The 19,998-nt window shown below is 34.7% G+C and overlaps 1 protein-coding gene across 1 annotated transcript in view; it reads right to left on the reverse strand.

Moving 5' to 3' along the window:
* Positions 1–19,998, reverse strand: part of NRK (Nik related kinase) — a 126,090-nt gene that overhangs the window by 40,838 nt on the left and 65,254 nt on the right. The window contains exons 5-11 of the mRNA XM_032846198.1: positions 16,580–16,705; positions 13,464–13,574; positions 11,894–11,984; positions 8,983–9,113; positions 7,270–7,324; positions 2,380–2,458; positions 1,162–1,337 (exon numbers count right to left, since the gene is read on the reverse strand). Of these exons, the coding sequence (XP_032702089.1) occupies positions 1,162–1,337; positions 2,380–2,458; positions 7,270–7,324; positions 8,983–9,113; positions 11,894–11,984; positions 13,464–13,574; positions 16,580–16,705 (769 nt within the window). The remainder of the gene's footprint in view (positions 1–1,161; positions 1,338–2,379; positions 2,459–7,269; positions 7,325–8,982; positions 9,114–11,893; positions 11,985–13,463; positions 13,575–16,579; positions 16,706–19,998) is intronic.

Genomic DNA, 19,998 nt, shown 5'->3' on the forward strand with positions numbered 1-19,998 from the left:
AATGAGGGTCAGGAACACTGGTCTTTCCAATAAGAAGGTAAAAATTTAAATTCTGAATTTTATACTTAACACATTCAACATGGTCAGCTTCTTTCATTTCTGCTATGCTGTACTGAAATATAGAAGCTTACAAACAAGAGTGTTCTTTTGAATTTCCCAAATAAAAATGTTTAAGGCAACTGTATTTACATCTATGTAATTCCCACATAAATGTGACTTTTCCTGCAGGTAACATTTTGGAAGACTTGCAACTCTGGAAATTAGCAAAATCTCAAATAGAAATGGGGTCTTCCCACACCCATTTGAGACTAGCTGGCTTTTGTGATGCTGATCCAATGAATTTTCACCCATGGTTAAATAAATTAATTTCTGCTGCTTCTCACTCCAAAATAGGATACATATAATTATGTAGATGGAAGAAACTCTACTGAGATCAATCCTGTAGCTATTCTAAGAATGAATTCTATGTTTCCAGTTTCCCCTTTTCCATTATATCACCACTCTCAATACTGCCCATGGTGCCCCAGATTAAATGTGGAGTATGCCATACAATACAAAGTTAAAACTTCCTAAGTAGTTTAATCTGGATTTGCTGAAAATCCATCCTGCCATTTTTGGTATTAATATATAGAAATTAACTTTTACTTGTATAAATTAGTCCTTTTAATTACTTCTTATATAGTTGGAGATTAGTACACAAAACAGACTTAATATGGTACACAGAAATTACTTCAAAATTAACAATCAATAGATACATAATTACAAATCTATTTATCTCATTGGAGAGAATTAAAATATCCAAGAAAAGAATAGTAAGATATAGATTTTATTACCTTTCCATTTATTTTATCTCTTTAGTTAGGAGTTTTCTTAAAATAAAATTGGCATATCACAAAATTTTTCTTGATGCTTTCAAGGTTTTTATAAATATGAACACTTGTCAGTTGTAATTGGCAACAATTTATAATCATATATATACAGATGATCAAGTGAGATAGAATTAACTGTACGTGGCATATTAGTGGAAAAACTAAATGTGGAAGGCCTCAGAATTTTTATTTTTAATCTAATTCTTAAATATTATTTTTTGTGACAAAAATGAATAAAATCTGCTCTCATCTAAATATTCATCCGGTAAGATGAAAGTTGACACATGCCAACCTTTTTTCTGTCTCTTTTTAATGATTCCAATAAGATGCTTCTTCAGTGACTCAACAACGTGTCCTTCATTTTTTATATTCCGAACAAAAGGGTGATGAAGCATGTCTGCAGAAGTAGGACGAAATAGGAAATTTTTTATCATGCACTTTTCCATGAAGTTGTGGAACTTGCGAGACCTGAAAGAAATGAGTCAAAGAGATAAAAGAGCATCCTCAGGCTTGCCATATCTTCTCCCATCCTCACACATATGCTATTCTCAGGTCATATTTTTGGAGAAAGTTGCCTCTAGTTATAAATTGTCATATGTCTTAAAGTTTGACAATATACATTATACAACAATATCACTCAAATCTCAGATAAACCAGAGTCAATGGCATTTAAATAGTAGTAGAACTTCAATGAGTTCAGAAGTATATACATGGTACAAAGTTAAGTGGTAGGATGGCAATGGAGTGGTTAATGTGATATATATATAGAACATGTATCTAGATTGGTCAGCCCACAAAAGTCACACTTTGAAGTCTGAATGTTTCACTTTTGACCACATGTCTTTTAAGCTACATAGTTGTAAATGTAATGATCCAAAAATGTGTGTTAGTAGCACCAGGGCTAATCTTATAAAATGGCCCATGAAAACAGAAGTGTCCAGAAAGCCTGAATCTGTGGGAAGGGTTATATTGAATCACAAGGGAAAATGTCAGCAATCAAATCACAGCCACCACTTCTAGCAGTGCAAGCTATAAATTCTAAAAATAAGCAAGAGCTTCTGACACTCAACCCAAAAGCTTCAGTATAAAGCGTTCCCAAGTTAGTTGGCCTTTAACACCCTGAGAGAACAAATCCTCTTCTCTAGGTCTGTGGATGTTTAGTTTAATGGGCCAAACAACTGAGCTGCATATCACAATCACTGACTACTTATCTAGGCACAGTGAGAAATGTCACAAATGATTTCTGTTGGTCCATGCCACTAATGGAGAAACAACTAAACATGCCATTAATTGCAGGTCAGTGAGGTCATCATAATATACTATGGAAGGTATTACTTATATCTAGTTGGCTAGCTAGTTTTCAATGAAAACTAATCATTAATGTATTAGTTTTAAGGCAATATTGTCCAACAAAGATGTTGAAGCAAGACTACAAAATTAATTAAAACTCATTTGCTACATAAAAAGTGTCAAGTTAATGTGTTTAGGAGATTAAATCATTCATCTTTACCATCCACTGGATTTGACTTTGGGGGCAGATTCCCGCAAAATAACAAAGAGGGCTTCCAGAGGCTGAAGATTACACAGGGCTGCAAAGGAAAATAGTGTGTTTAGAATGAATGAGAAAGGTAACAACAGAGCACACTCCTCATGCTAGAGGGGATTCTCGGTGCTCTTTCACGTATCATGCTGAATAGACATTAAGGAGTAAATAGACACAAGATAATATAATCACAGGAAAAGTTCATTTTAATGTAAACAGTCCATTATATAAGATCCTCAAGCTTTGCCATTGCCAGGTGTGGCAAATTAATTTAAAAAACTACACTGGATAAAAATTTCAAAATGTGTGATTGATGATTTCTATCTAGAGAAGTAAATAGAAATAGAGACAAACACTTATGTATATTGTGTTGTAGGTATCTACACTTACAAAAATTGAAATATGTCATTACAGGCTTAAAAAGTCAACCAAATTAATAGCTAAGCCCAACAATGTATAAAGAATAATTTATCAGTCTAAAAATATGAGAATAATCTGTTTTGGAAACTGACAGTCCTAAGAAAAGAAGTAGATTTAGTGTAACTATTAAAACACACCCTCTAGAGTAAGATCACCTGGGTTCAAATCCTAGCTCTTTCTTTGTGACTCAGGCAAATTATTTAACCTAATTTGCCCTGGTTTCTTTATCTGAAAAAAAAATCAAGAATTCCTTAAAAGAGCTGCCATGAGGATTGACCTACATGTAAAAGTGTCTGGCATAGAGTGGGCACTTAATAAATATTAGCTATTGGTATTACAATAAAGTTTTAACTATCTGGCACTTCATATCTGTGCCAAATAACAGGACTTCCATTCACTTTTTGAAACACACAGCTACATAAAGAAAAGCCTATTCCATTATATGCTATATAAATTCATTACTGTGTTGGTCTGAAAATTTTCTGTAAGCTTTCTTATAAGCATTTAAGTATGTCTCTCTCTTTGCTTATTTCCTCTTGAGTTTTGAGTATGCTTATTTCCTCTTGAGTTTTGAGTAAAGAAAACTGGCAGTGCAGAAAATTTCCAAAGAAGAGCCATACTTTAAATTTCTTCTTTCTTGATATATTTTGTTTTATTAAGCTTTTAATTTTAACTCCTGGATAGTTAGCACACAGTATTATATTAGTTTCAGGTATATAATATAATGATTCAACAATTCTATACATTACTCAGTGTTCATCATGATAAGTGTGCTCTTTGATCTCCATTACCTATTTCACCCCTTTTCCCACCCACCTCCCCTCTGGTACCATCAGTTTGTTCTCTATAGTTGAGTGTGTTTCTTGATATGCCTCTCTCTTTCCCTCTCTCTCTTTGCCTGCCTTGTTTCTTAAATTCTACACGAGTGAAATCATATGGTATTTGTCTTTCTTTCACTGACTTATTTCACTTAGCATAATACTCTAGCTCCATTCATATTGCAAATTGCAAGATTTCATGCCACATCTTCTTTATCCACTCATCTATCAATGGATACTTCTGTGATTCAGCTATTGTAAATAATGCTTCAATAGATGTAGGGGTGGATATATCTTCTCAAATGAATGTTTTTTGTAGTTTTTTTGGTAAAAATGCAGTACTGCAATTACTGGATCATAAAGTAGTTCTATTTTTAACTTTTTGAGGAACCTTCATCCTGTTTTCCACAGTGGCTGTACTGGTTTGCATTCCCACCAACAGTACAAGAGGGTTAGTTTTTCTCCATATCCTCACCAACAAGTTTTATCCAGTACTACAAGTGTGTCATTTATGTGAGGACAATTTGATGTTATTGACTCTTTAGAGTCACCCTTTATCCTCCAAAATGCATATCTAGAAAAACTACAATGCCAAACTGGCTTCTTGTAATAGAGTGATAAAAAGGTGATTGTTAAAAGGTCAAGCTTTTTTTTTTCAATTATATAGGTATAAATTAATAGATGTACAGGTTTATAATTGAGGGCAGAGTTATCCCCAAGCTGAAAAGATCAGGATCAAGAGTGCCTGGGTGGCTCAGTTAGTTAAGTGTCCAACTCTTTATTTTGGTTCAGGTCATGATCTCAGCACCCTGAGATTGAGCCCTGCATCAGGCTCAGTGTAGAATTTGCTTGAGATTCTCTCCCTCTCCCTTTCCCTCCCTGTCTGCCCCTCTCCCACAACTCATGGGCTTGCATCTCTATGCACACTCTCTCACACACTCTCCCTGTTCTCTCAAATCAATCAGTCAATCAATCAATCACTCAATCAGGATCATATTTGACTCTCTTCATTTCTTTACTCTGTCCAGTCAGTCACCAGAATCTGTCCTTTAAATATATTTTAAGTGGGTTTGTACAGTATTAAGCAGTTGTCATTTATTAACATTTGAGCATCATGTAGTCAACTAACAACATCCTCAGGGGTCAAGACATAGACCACAGACTAAGGAAGTTTTCATTAAGGGAAATGAGAAGTCCACAAAAGAATGGAGCATGTGGGTACAAGAGCTATGTCAAACAGTGGACGTTTCCTATATAGTCTAACTTTAGGAATGCCAGTAAATGCTCCATTTATCCCATATCTAACATGCCTAAATATTTCATATTAGAGTATCATTCCTTTGAAATAGAAAATCTCTTTTAAAAATACATTTCATAGAGGGTATAATGTTAAGTGAAATAAGTCAGAGAAAGACAGACACCATTTGATTTCACTCATATGTGAAATTTAAGAAACAAAACAAATAAAGAAGAATGAACACAAGTCCTTAAGAAGGTCCTGGTGTGGGATGGTACAGATCTTCTCTCCTCCAAGAGCCTCTATAGCACCCTTTCTGTTGGAACTTACTCTCCTTTTTTTCCCCCTTATTTTTCTGGGAGAGACTCACCGATGAAAGAAAGAAATTTTGTTATCTGGACCTCAGAGGCAATTATCATATAATTGTCACTTTGGAGAGCCACCCCCTCTGAGATGATAATTATCAAAACCTGGAGGATTTCTGCACTTAAATTAATGACAATCATTTCCATCCAAAGTTAATACTCCAGGCAACATTAGAGGCTGGCAAAAGACCAATGTTTTAGCAGTGTGGTTATTTCAAGTTGCTCATGACCAAAGTTGCAGCATTCCAATTACTTATTTAGGAATGTTTGTCCTATTTTTTTTTCTCATTGTGAATTAAGAAGCTCCTGATCCTTACACATATTTTGTAAGAAGTTTGCCATTTGTGTACTCCATGTAAAACTCCTCTGTAATCCTTCTGTAGTTTTCTATGATTTAATATTTTTGAATGAGAAAATGAAACAAAATAAAGATGAACCAGGAAATACAAATCTGCAAAATGTAGAAAGCTAGTTTTCTGGAAAAGAAATGATAAGGAACATTCAGAAACAAAAGAAAAAATATTCTACTTGATGCAGTCATGTATTCTAAATAAAAACATGCATCAATACTCATATGAAATACATATTGTGAAGAGAAACAAGAGGAAGAGAGAAGAAGAAGAAGAAGAAGAAGAAGAAGAAGGAGGAGGAGGAGGAGGAGGAGGAGGAGAACTAGAAGAAGAGGAGGAAAAGGAGGAGGAGGGGAGGGGGAGGGGAAAGGAAGGGTAATGTGGGAGAAGAAAGAGATAGAAAAAGGAGAAGTTGCTGATCAATATAATACAAGTATGTTCACAGAAACAAATAATCTAGAGATGAAGAGGAATAATATGCATCTTCCCTTTCTTATTTCAATTTTATATATGTGATATATATATATAATTTTCCATCATTGACTTTTTATTTACCCAACATAGATACTTTGTAGTTTTGGAGGGCACTAAAAGAGAGGAAGCAGTAACCTGATCTTAATATTTATCCCAGATTTAATCTAAGCCTCTTCTGTGATATTCTAAGGGACAACAGGAATTCTTAACAATCATGTTACTACTATTTTTACCCCTTGAAATTACTCCCATTGGCCTTGAAACACAGTACTAAGATAGTCCAAATTTATAAAGCTTGTTGGGTGAACATTGTGCAGACAGAGCATGCAGGAACGTCGGAACGTACAGGATCTCAGAAAGGTGGAAGCAAAGAAATTCTACCCCCACTTGCCTGCCCCCCAACAAATACTCCAGGCATTTCCTCACTTCTCAACCAACAATATCAGGGATGTATTCATCATTTATATCTTTAGATTAAGATATTAAAGACAGTTATTATGCTTTGTTTATGGGGGTCATACATTAGATGGTTATCAATCATTTATAGTCAAGTTCACATTTCAATTTCACTTTCCTATCAGAAAGCAGTGTCCTGAGAGAACAGGATGCTGACAGATCATTTAAGTGATGAAGATGAGGGAGAAACAAGAGGAAATTGAGCCTTCTGAGCAATGAAGGCCACTGGAGTGGCTAAAAGGATCAAGGAAGGCACCAACGGTGGATTGGAGTGACTTCAAATGAAAAACAAAACAAAACAAAACAAAAACCTGACTTCCCGAGTTTAAGGATTGGTTTGAAACACGGGAAGATTTTCTTAACTATCACATTCTGAAACAGTAGCAGTGTGTGACTATAAATGTTCTGGAACCTAAATATTCTACCAGTCACTATGTGCTGGAATGGCTGTAGATTCTCATTAGTCAGGACTGTAAGTACCAAATACTTTGAAGCCAAATTGAAACAGCACTCAATAGCCTAAAATAAGGTACATAAGGGAAAACACAACCTCTCTCTCTCTATATATATATATCTGGCCATTCTGACTAGAACATTTGATAATCATTGAAAAGGCCACCATTTACAGTTTGGCAATAGTGTGACACCTGTGTGACCAGTACAATCTAACTGGTACAAGTGGCAGATTTGTACAGCATGCTTCCCCAACTTTTTAATAAATAAACATTTTTACTCACGAGGAGCCCCCTCGGCCATTTCAATAGCAGTGATTCCCACAGACCACACATCACTCTGCGAAAGAAAAAAATGACCCCAAAAAGTCATTTAACAATGGGAAACTAATAGTATTTAGAATCTCAAAACAATCTTCAGGTGGGAAATTGTCAATGCCAGAGCCATTTTATGGGTTTTCTACAATGAACCTTCATTATAGGCTGGCATTATAGGAAGACATTATCTGACCTTTGATCAGCCAGTAACTGCACTACACAACAGGATGATATGGGACAGTGTTCAGTGTAAGGAAAATTCATCTTGAATGTATTGCTGTTGTTGCCTTAACTGAAATAGCAAAAGGAGTTTGCTGTGAAGAAACCCTATCACATAGATGTATTAGTTGTGCTATCTTAAGTAAATGATTTAACTCTCTGTACCTCAGTTTCACTCTATATAAAATTGAGATAATAATGATATCCATCTCATAGCACTGGTATGAGTATTAAATGGAATAACATACATAAAATCACTTTAAGTCAGCTCCTTGAATATAGTAAATTGAGAATATAACTATTTTTATTCCAGGAAATTATATTCTAAGAAGCTCAAGGAAATTATCCTCACTATTAACTATATTTTGTTTTTTAGAATGTGAAAAGGGCACAGGGCTGGAGTTATACTGCCTGGCTGGATGGCTTCTACAAAAGTTAACTGAATTCTGAGAATCTCAGTTAATAGATTTCTTAGCTTCAAAGAATTAGTGTGATGGTGTAAGTTGAAGTTTTCTTTCAATTTACATGAGGCTAAAAAGTAAAAATAAATAATTAATATAAGAGAAAGTCCTTGGAAGACTGCAAAAAGTTGTTCAGATATAAAGCACCCACTTAAAAGTTGTTTACAGCAAGCCACTTAAAAGAACATTATGCCTCCACCATCTCCATAGCATGTAACAGCACTAGACTATAAGCTCTCAATAGATCTGCTTGCAGATAAAGCAAAGGGCATTTAAGGGAAAGGGAAAAAAGATGAGACTTGAATTAATCAACTTCAAGTATTGAGTCCTAGGTTCCACACAACTAAAACCACAATGAATTGTTTGGATGAGTTATGATGTGAAAAGTGAGTGTGGTTTTTCCAGTCTATAGCAAATGGAGAGTTCTCTTTCCACATCAGCTTTTTTGAAATGTGTACATAGATGTATACTGTCCAAATTGCAGTTTCAGTGGAAATTTTAATAAATAGCAAGAATTATTTCTTAATTATTCTATCCCACTGATTTTCAGTGGTTTGGAGGTGAACCATGACAAGGATTTTCTCCTTTACCCTGAGTAATCAAATTACTATTTTTTTCTTTTTGGAGTTAAGTGTGGGGATTAATAATTGGTTTTACATTCATTCATTTTTAAGTTTACAAAGTTCTCTGTCCCTGGAAGTTAAATTTCCATATAAAGCCACATATAATATTTCCCCCAAGGTGTTGCAAGCAACATGAACTAGACATTATTCTTCAAATATAGATAATTCCAATAGTCTACTTTGTCTAAATTCTTAAAAAAATACTATATTTATGCATATAATCAAACCACTATATGAATAGCAGCTAGTATTTCTTACTAGAGTTTAATGTGAAAGAAGGAGTTGCCTGTTTTTTATTCTTTTATCATTTAAAAGTAAACATTAGTCAAAAGTCCTTTACAAACTTTGATTCTCACTCTCTGAATCCTCACACTTACTCTGTAATCATAGGAGCGTCTCGGATCTTCGTCACAGTCAATCACTTCAGGTGCCATCCAGTATGGTGTTCCAATGAAACTATTTCTCCTCCCATTAGTTCTGCTCACCTGGGCACTCACTCCAAAATCCACTGCAAAATTCAGCATATGTCAAAATAATTAATCAGTAACAAAAAGCTCAATAAGTTATTTCTTTAACTTGGAAAGCCAATACAAAATCCACAATGGATAACAGATTTTCATTCCAGCCCAGAAAACTTTACCATGAAGTCTACTCCAGGAATACTGGGAAATAGGCTTTTGCTTCTATTTATGTTGGAAAGAGACTCAGAAGTGCTATTATAAATCTACAGTAGGTTTGGCTGAGTTTACCATGAATATTAAAAATAAAGTTCCATCAGTATACCCCGAACCTCTGAAGTGATAACATATGTAGTGTTTGGACCTGCCACCAAGCTGGAGGAAGACCAACACTATAGGCAACATCTAAGAAATCTAAAACCTATTAGTAGTTTATTAGGAAGCCTCACTTATGACATTAGAAAGTCCTATTACACCAATGAAGAAAAATTATTTTTCTGCTATAATTTAGTTCAAATTTTTCTACAGATCTCCTGAACCAGATGCAAATATTCACTGTGGTATCTATATCTTAGTTTAGACTATAAAAGTTCAGTCTTCTATTCATCTGTGGGATACATTATAAGAAAATATTTGGTGTGGTATCCTCAGTAACAGACAGAAAAAAAAAGGCCAAAGTAGACTGGGGTTATTTAGTCCAGAAAAAATAAGATGAAAAATGAAAGTAGATGAATTTTTTTCAGGGATGAAAAATGAAGTAGATTTTCTAATTTAGAATGGTTTCCAGGAATCTAAAGGATGGAGAACAACACTGACTGAACAGTAGTTTGAAGAGCTTGAGAGAAGAAATGAAAAATTTAGAAGTTAGGAGTTTAAAGTAGATTTAAGGAAGGATTTAACAAAACAAGAAAAGTCTGTAATATGTAAAAGTCATCATTGGATGTTAAACAATCTTATTATCTAGATTTTTTTTGAGAATACATTTAACAAAGTTCAGCATTCTTACTATCCCTTGAAGGTGAACTTTAAGGGCAAGAGATACCTATGTCGGCCATGAGTTAATATATATGACATTCAAGGAAGAAAATCAGAAGGGGTGATGAATGGAAGAAAAGGAAAATAGAAAAGCTTGAAATTTAGATAAAAGTAGAGATTGATTACTGATCAATTGCAATTATAATACAATCACTTTCCAGTCTCTTTCAACACTCCCTCTGATGTCCTTGGGTTTCCCTTCTGCAATCTTCTTATGATATGTTGCTTAAACATATACTGGAATCTGAGGAAATGTAAAACCAAATGTATAATGGTTGTACATAAAATAAGCCTGATTAAATTCTAATCCAGTGCTAAAAGGTCTCTCCTACAGGGTAAAGGCATAAGCTTTCGTGTGTGGACTTTGTGACAGAATTTTCAGTGGCTCTTCATTTATTTACAGTGTCTCTTCTTCTGTGTTAAAAATGGTAGAGTTGGGGGAACGCCTGGGTGGCTCAGTTGGTTAAGCCACTGCCTTCGGCTCAGGTCAAGATCCTGGGGTCCTGGGATCAAGTCCCGCATCGGGCTCCTTGCTCAGCGTGGAGCCTGCTTCCTCCTCTCTCTCTGCCTGCCTCTCTGCCTGCTTGTGTGTACTCTCTCTCTCTCTCTGACAAATAAATAAAATCTTTTAAAAAAAAATGGTAAAGTTGGTCAGAAACCTTACCGAAATACATGGGAGTGCTTTCACGTGTGAACATATTGTGTATATAACTTTGTCACAGACTATTTATCCTGTACACTTGAATGTGAGGTCAAAATTCTCCTTATATATTAACAGTGTCTTAATACTGTGTTCTTAGTTTTGTAGCTTTTAGACACATAAGACATTATACATTTTCTTGAAATTACTTTTTTTTCTTATTTCAAGAGCAATTACCTCAGGCTTCTTCCACAAATATTCAATGAAAACATTCTCAATGAATGAACAAAATTCTTACTGTTGTTGTTTTTGTTCATCAGGAAAATGGGAACTATCATAAGGTCATGCTAGAGACATGAAAGGCAAGAACTGATTATCATTTAAAAATAATAGAGGATTTAATAACCAATGATTTATATTCTATAGCAATGAAGTTATATGCCATTGCATAGCACTGACATTATTTATATGGTATTATTTAAAAACCAACCAACAATATTTATTTTGAACATTAAAGAATGCAATAAATTGTGCCCTGTGTACCTGTGAGACAATATGTGTGGTTATTTTTGAATAAATTATGCCATTTTGAATCCTGGAATAGAAAGCCAAGGACTTTCTGTTCTTTTGATTTCTAATTTTGAACTTGATCTGGATACTATGGGAGCAACTAATATCAGTTCTTTAAATATTTGAGGGAAAATTCCAAAGAAGCAATTTGTACTTACTTAATTTAAAAGTTCTTTGATATTATCTGGAAAATATGATTTTGTGATGTGGAAGAATTATCTTTTTGTTTCCTTGTCCATGGCATAGAAACTTGCACAAAATACTCAATTCAATTATTAAAATAAATATAATATCTATACTTAATAGAGAGTAAAACAATGACCAAAATGTAAGCCTTCCATTAGAATTTAGAAGTTTTTAACCACATGATTTCAGAGAAGTAGTAAAAGGTGCATTTTTCTGCTGCTCCACCTACCTCCCTCCCCAAAGAAATTTTCAAGTTTTGACTGGTTTTCAAGCAAGGAAAACACAGCCTAAATAAGTAGAGGATATTGTTAGTGACATGATAGAAAATATAGTTATCTTAAAGGACTCATCTCCATTAAAATATTTGGGGCCTCACTTAATGTACAAGAACAAACTTACCAAGTTTTACTTCAGCATTATGAGTCAGTAGCACATTCTGACCTTTGATGTCCCGGTGAATTACACGGTGTGCATGAAGATGAGCTAGGCCCTGCACATAGATAGATACATATTTATTCAAAAAGTCACATCAATATATATATATATTTTTTCCTCTTTTTCTGTTAATGTGCTTAGTATTTTTGTAAGATCTTTTCGTAAGAAAAGTGGTCCAGACTTGCATTTTTCAGACAAAATTCTTTATTTAGGCTGGAATTACTACAACCAGTTCCCAGAAATTCTACTTTTGGCTATAAGTAAAGGAAAATAAATCAGGACAACCATGAAAGGAAAAGAACACCAAAAAGTAATGTTTTGATACATTGAGCCATATACCTTTCTTTCTAGTCTCCATATTTCCAACTAACCATAAGAATGAAGACATGGACATCTTAAATATCATAGCTCAGCCATTGTTTTACTCTATTCCTCATCCAACCATTTGTTTAATCCAAAATATTTTCTAGTCAACCTTGTAGGCTGAGAATTTGGGGGAATATGGAAATTCATTTTAAAGCACTTGCAATTTGTATTGGCTCACCATGCTGGATCCAACCTATTCACCACTAAAACTAACCTGTGACCTGGCTTCAAAGAGAATTCTCCAGATAATAACTGGGGATTAATAGTAGAAGTAACAGTAAAAATGGCTAATATTTATTGAGTCATTAAATGTATTTTAGTTTTTGCCCAGGACTGTGCTAACTGCTTTACATGGAGGAAATTATGAAATCGTCACTGCAATCCTTTGAGGATGGTACTAACATCACCCCACATTAAGAAAGTGAAATTTTGAAAATTAAGTAACTGATTCAAGGACACAAAGCTAATAAATGATGAACCAGAAATTAAACTCAGTCCAGAATTTACACTCAACTAGTTACACTATTAACAAGTGAATCCAATTAAGATATAAAGAAGACCATTCTAACATTACATATCAGTGGTGTTATTCAGTTCTGTTAATATCCTTCTCTAGTGACCCTAAGAACCTAAACCACAGAGAAAAATTTGAGTGTGGTAGATTAAGAAGATTGTTCTCATCCAGTCTGGTATTCAAAATAAAGCAAGTTTTAAAATCAGGACATTATTGAAATAGGATATCTGTCTGCAAAATGGTTATGGATGGTTTGGGTCCATTCAGTAAAAAAACTGACTTTTGTCTCACTTTTTTCTTAATCTCTAATGATAGTGCTACTTTTTTTAAAAGAACTCTAAGAATCTAAATAATGTAATAAATATTCCAAGTGGTTATTTCCATGATCCAATGAACACAACAGTCTAACTCTGACAGAGCCATTAAAAACCATGATTTGGAAGGGCCTGGGTACCCACCTTTCAGTCTACCCAAAGTTAAGGACATCATCTGAAAATCTGCTCTCTCTAAAGCTATTTAGGTTTTTGGTATCCTGATCCAGAGGTTATGTTCAGAATTTCTTGAACCACCCTATAAGGGCAGGTATAAGGTACATTGCATATATTACTCCCAGGTGTTTTCAAGGCCAGGGAGAACGACTATATGAAGACTCACCTGAAGGATTTCTCGACAGATATATGCAATCCAATCTTCTTTCAAACTCTGATTTCTGGTCATTCTCACTACATCAGTGACTGAGCCTGCTGCGCATAACTCCATCACCATCTGCAGGGAATCCAGTAAAGTGTCAAGAATTAGAAAGTAATTCTCTGAAAATATCTGGAGAGTTTCAGTCCATATGGCTTGTATTTATATGTGATGTTTAGAGATTAAGACACTGCAAAGACTGGCTCAGTTGTCTAGGGGAGGTCTCTAAAGGCTAGTGGAATTAAAAAAAAAAAAGCTGGAACATATCCAAGGATCTGTGGAAGGAGGAAAAGGAGGTATCACACCAGGGGTATTTAACTAGGAGGTAGAATTTGAGCTAAGCCTTGAAGGATAGATAATGTTTGAATATACTGAGAAGGAAGAACATTCCGTTTATTGAAAACAGAATGATCACATGCCTTTAGAAATAAGCTTGTAAAGGAGACAAGCCTGAGTGATGACTGGTGCTCAAGGGGAAAATACTGCTGAGGGAACAATTTGATTGCATGTGAAAAAGCAGGAAAGCAGGATCTCAAAAGAATTTATACCTCAAAATTAAGACTTGTTTTTATTGTTTTGTTTTTATTTTAAATTCTAGACTATTTTTCCCTAAGATACTGGCAAACTACAATTTCAAGGGAGAAACTGTCAATTGCATTCCTATAGGACATTTTTTTCCCCAAATGATTTTACTGCTAAGGAAAGTCTATTTTAAGGTTACTATCACTGACAGCATCTCATTCAGTTATTACTTTATTAATAGACTAAATTTCTCAGAAAATTTATCTTTTTGCCATCAGTGAATCAGGGGGCCAACTAGTAAATTTCCTTTCCCATTTTAGCTAACCAGAGGACTGGCCAATGTGAAAGATAATATATCTATTATAAACAACCCAGCAAACTTTTCTTTAAGCACAGGCTTATGCATCAGTGCCTGTGTCAAAACTGTTATGTAAATAAAACAAAACATGTCTTTTTTTGAACTGTAGGCAAGTTCATTAATTTTTGCTGTAGAAGAAGGAAACAAAAAAAATAAGCCCCAAACATGGATATTTAAAAGTGTACCTTAATCACTCTTTAATTTACATTTGTTCACAACTAATATTATAACATGTCTTTAACCTGAGTATGCGCTCATGAAACATAAGAGTAGAATCAAAGAAAACTAATAACACAAATAAGCCACAAAAGCTCAATATTCATGTTAACTTAAACGGGCACAACATGTACAACTGTGGTAATGGAAGAAAAGAGACTCATTTTAAATCATGACAAACCTGACTTAAAGCTATTCATTCAGATGCATCTTGAAAGTCTTGCTAATACTACCTGAGTCAGAAAAGCTCTACTCTGAAAGAAATGTAACACACTCTCAATTATTTTCCCAGCTTTGTATGCATGATGCCTGGCACATACACTTGATAAATGGTAATTATTTAGTCATTTACTTACTTCCTATTTGCTTTGATTAACATAGGCAAGAAATTTTAAATGGTCTCACGAAAACTCTTAGCTCCACAAATAATTTATTCATCCTTCAGATCGCAGTTCAAGGAAATTTTCTCAAAGAAGAGTTTCTCGTTCCCTAACTTAATTTAGATTCCTTTGTTATTTGCCCACATAGAAGCATGTTATTTCCCTTCTGACCAATTATCTATTCATATGTGTCATTATTTGAGTGCTACCAGTCATTGCAAGTGCGTTGTAAGCCCTGATGGGTCAGGGACATGTCTATTCATCTCATCCATGTATCCTCAGAATCTAGCAGAAGGAATGGCAAATATATTTTTTTAATATTTCATTTATTTATTTAACAGAGAGAGAGAGCGAGCAAGAGAGCATATGAACAAGCAGGGGGAGCTTCAGGCAGAGGGAAAGGGAGAAGCAGGCTCCCTTCTCTCTGAGCAGGGAGCCAAATGTGAGTCTCAATCTCAGGACCCTGGGATCATGACCTGAGCTGAAGGCAGATGCCTAACCAACTGAGTCTCCCAGGGGCCCCAAATAGATGGTTCTGAATGGCTATGTTAAATGATTGAATGAATTAAGTACTGTTAAATATATCAATAAGGAGACTGCTATACAGGTAAAAGGAAAAAACTGTAAGTAAAACTATATTAAAAGACACTCAGAAACTCTAGGGGTGGAGCTCAGCCATTTGTATTTTATCAGGCTTTCCAAGAGATTCTTATGCATGCTAAAGTTTGAACACCATGATTTCAATTCAATCCCTTGTTGAAAACCTTTCTATAATGTCCACATTCTTCCTAAAGTCCATTATATGAAGTGTAACAATCTTTCCATGAAAACTGAAAATTCTGAAAATTCTTAGTTATTATTTTAGAAAAAACAATGCTATTCTTGACTTGACCTGGAAATGGAAATGTGGCCGGCAAGTGTATACTGACTTCACTTATGTTCTAAATATCCCCTTTTAAATAAGCATATCTTTGACCAAAACTCATATTCTTATAATTTGACTGTTTCTGCTATAGTGGGAAGTGGCAACAATTATGGCAATTGTAGTGTAGGTTTTAGATGCCCTCTAAAATTTACATCTCATTATTAATTTGTGATAGTATAGACATAAAATGACAAAGATAAAGGAAAAGTCACGTAACTAACCATTTAGAAAAGAACGGCTAGGAGTTATGTTTAAACATAAGTACATATAATTAAAAACAATTAAATGCACCCCTATGTTAATACCAAACGCTAATTTGAATTTATACTTATCTAGTCATCATTTGCAAGTCCATACCTCTAATATACCAGTAAATGTACATAAAAAGTTAAAAGCAACAAAACTATATTTAAGAAATACGTTAGATATTCCCAGTATTCATTTGAGTCCTTCCCTATTTTACCCTGAAGTCCCTCACCAGGAACTTAAGTTTCCTGAAATCATTCCATATTTATCACTCCCATCTCCAGGAATCAGAACACATTTTGTCACACTACTTTGAGCAGTTGAGTTCTTAAATTTTCCTGTAGGTGCACAAAAGTGACACCTAGGTTTATGAAAATGTATTTCCTCAGGTGAGACTTAGTCTTAGGAAGTAAGATCAAGGTAATTAAATACATACCCAAAGTTGGTGCCTCTGGCCAGGGGGACTCAGCTTGAAAAAAGCACCATAGAAGGATACAATGTTTTTGTGAAAAGAGTACTTCTTCAAAAGGTTGAGTTCAGTCCTGAGATCCTCTTCCTCGTCCTGCAGAATAATAGACAATAGACGATAAAGCTCTTAAGCTATGCCAGTTAATAACTGTGGGATCATAACATATGGTAAAACAAGGGAAATCCTATGGCTACCCATTACGTCACAGAGCAATTTATAATAAAGTTTCATTTAGAAATGTCAGAGAATGGAGACCTCTGGTTAACTGGGAATTTGGGAGAAAATAAAGCTTAACTGAAGATCCTTTAAATTCAGTGTTTCTCAAAGTATGATCCTTGCACAAGCAGCAGTGGCCGCTGTATAAACTTTTCACTGAATAGAATCATTATATTTTTGTTTATTTTGTAACAGTCTTATTGAGATAATTTATATACTATATAATTTATCCATTTAAAGTATAAAATTCGGGATGCCTGGGTGGCTCAGTTGGTTAAGCCACTGCCTTCGGTTCAGGTCATGATCCCAGGGTCCAAGGACCTAGTCCCAGATCAGGCTCCTTGCTCGGCAGGGAGCCTGCTTCTCTCTCCACCTCTGCCTGCCACTCTGCCTGCTTGTGCCCTCATGCTCTCTCTCTTTTTCTCTCTCTGACAAGCAAATAAATAAAATCTATAAAGTATAAAATTCAATGGTTTTTAGTATATTTACAGAATTATGCAACCATCACCACAATCCACTTTAAAACATTTTTATCTCCCCAAAGGAAACTTTTTACTCTTTAGTTATCACTCCCAAATTCTGCCACACACACATCCCAGCTTTATTGACCCCATAATTTATTTTCTATTTCTTTAGATATATTTGTCTTGAACATCCTATATAAATGAAAACCACATAGTATGTGGACTTTTGTGATTTTTTTGAAAGTTATCCATTTTATATAGCATATCATTATTTTATTCATTTTTCACTCATTAACCGATATTTAGGTTATTCCCACCTTTTGGCTATTACAAATAATGCTGTTGTGGACATTCATATCAAGTTTTTGTGATCTTTTTGGTATATACCTAGGAATTAAATTGTTAGGTCAAATGGTAACTCCATATTTAACATTTTGACAAAATGCCAAATTGTTTTCCAAGTGCTGTACCTATTTTTACTCCCAACGGTAATGATAATTCTAATTTCTCCATACCCTCATCAACACTTACTATTTTCTGTTTTATCATTTTAGCCATCCTAGTGGCTTTTATCTCATTGTGATTTTCCCTTGCAATTCCCTGATGACTAATCATATCAATGATCTGTTCATGTACTCATTAGCCATTTGTGTATGATCTTCAGAGGAATGTCTAATTGAAAATCTTTGCCTTTGTTTTCTAATTGGGTTATTTGTCTTTTTATTATGAATTGTAAAATTTATTTATATATTCTAGATCCAAATACTTTATAAGGTGTATGATTTGCAAACATTTTCTCCCGTTCTGTGGGTTGTCTTTTCACTATCTTGATAGTGTCTTTTGAGAAACAAAATTTTTAATTTTGATAAAGTCTGATTTATTGATTTCTTGTCTTTTTGTTTGTACTTTTGGTGTCATATCTAAGGATCCATTGCCAAATCTAAAGTGATGAAGATTTATCCAAATGTTTTCTTCTACGTGTTTTATAGTTTTAATTCTCACATTTAAGCCTTTGATCATTTTGAGCTAATTTTCATATAAACGAGGGGTGTAAGTTAATTTTTTACAGGTGTACATCTAGTTGTCTCAGCATTATTTGCTGAAAAGATTAATTTTCTCCGTGAATTGTCTTTGTAACCTTGTCAATGCTGAATGAAATAAGTCTAGCAAAGAGTCAATTATCATATGGTTTCATTGACTTGTGGAGCATAAGGAATAACACAAAGGACATTGGGTGAAGGAGAGGAGAAGTGAGTTTGGGAAAATCTGAGGAGGAGACAAACCATGATTGTGGACTCTGAGAAACAAACTGAGGGTTTTGGAGGGGATTGGGGTGGGGGGTTGGGAGGTCCTGATGGTGGGTATTAAGGAGGGCATGTATTGCACGGAGCACTGGGAGTGGTGCATAAACAATGAATCTTGGAACACTGCAAAAATAAAATAAAATTTTAAAAAATCCATTAACCATAGATACATGGAAATAGTCCTATTCCACTGATCTGTATGTCTATCCTTATGTCTGTACCACACTGACTTGGTTTATGACTCATTGGATTTTTAAGATACAGGTTTGATCTGTGCTAATCTTTTGTAAAGATATGCTTAAAGTCATTTGTTTTCTTAATCACAACAGTGATACATATGGATAAAATGTATTTATATATGTAAAGTAAAACATGTAAATGCTATACACTTACTGAATGTCCTTCTACTAGTGGTAACAGTTGAATGTATATTCCTTCAGTCATTTTTATTTCTCCAGTTATTTTTATTTCTCAAGAATATATACATACCTCACTACTCTGCAACTTGCATGTCTTACCCAATACCTAAATTGCATGTTTCTATATCAATAAACATAAATGCACTTCCTTTTTATGGATGCATAGAATTGTGCAGATTAAAGATAAGGGTGTGCACTCAGGGGACAGGTCAGGGCTAAAGGTATTATTTTTGAGGATTATCTCTATAGTGATAATTGAAGCCACCCTTTTGTATGGGATTTCCAAGGTAGAATGCATAATTTCAAGAGACATTTTTAGTGAAAGACAGTATGATGTCATCAGAAAAGAGCATCTAGGGACTCCTGCGTGGCTCAGTCAGCTAAGCATCCAACTCTTGATTTGGGCTCAGGTCATGATCTCAGGTTCCCAGTATGGAACTTGCTTAAGATTCTCTCTCTCTCTCTCCCTCTCCTTCTGCTTCTTCCTTCCCCACCCTCTCTTTCTCGCTCTATCTAAAAACAAACAAACAAACAAACAAACAAAACCAAAACAAACAAAAAAAACCCATCTACATTAGGACACTTAGGTTTTACCCCCAACTAACAACTAAAAGTTGGAAATTCACTTTATCTTCCCGAGGTTGAATTTATCCTCAGAAACCTGATGGAAGTTGGTAGCCATTATTTATCTCCGTGGAACATTAGTGGAGCTAAATGGGACAATTAATTGAAAGGCCTTTGGAGTCTTTGGAAGAAGAATGTTATAAATGCAGGGTATTATCATACAGTATCTTTGTTACTTGACCTTCTCATTTGCATTTGAGTGTTATCAGAACTATGCAGCTTTCTCCCACTTCTTGCCCTAATCTACAAACATCAGCAACTTTTGTTTCCATCACTTTTATTATACTGGAGGGAATGGGAAATTATTCTCTCTCCCTAAGATTCAGCTGTCCCCTTATACCATGACAACCAAGTAGTTT

This window comes from Lontra canadensis, unplaced genomic scaffold (assembly GCF_010015895.1).
Source record: "Lontra canadensis isolate GAN:19392208 unplaced genomic scaffold, GSC_riverotter_1.0 scaffold172, whole genome shotgun sequence".
In the NCBI taxonomy this organism is placed as follows: domain Eukaryota; kingdom Metazoa; phylum Chordata; class Mammalia; order Carnivora; family Mustelidae; genus Lontra; species Lontra canadensis.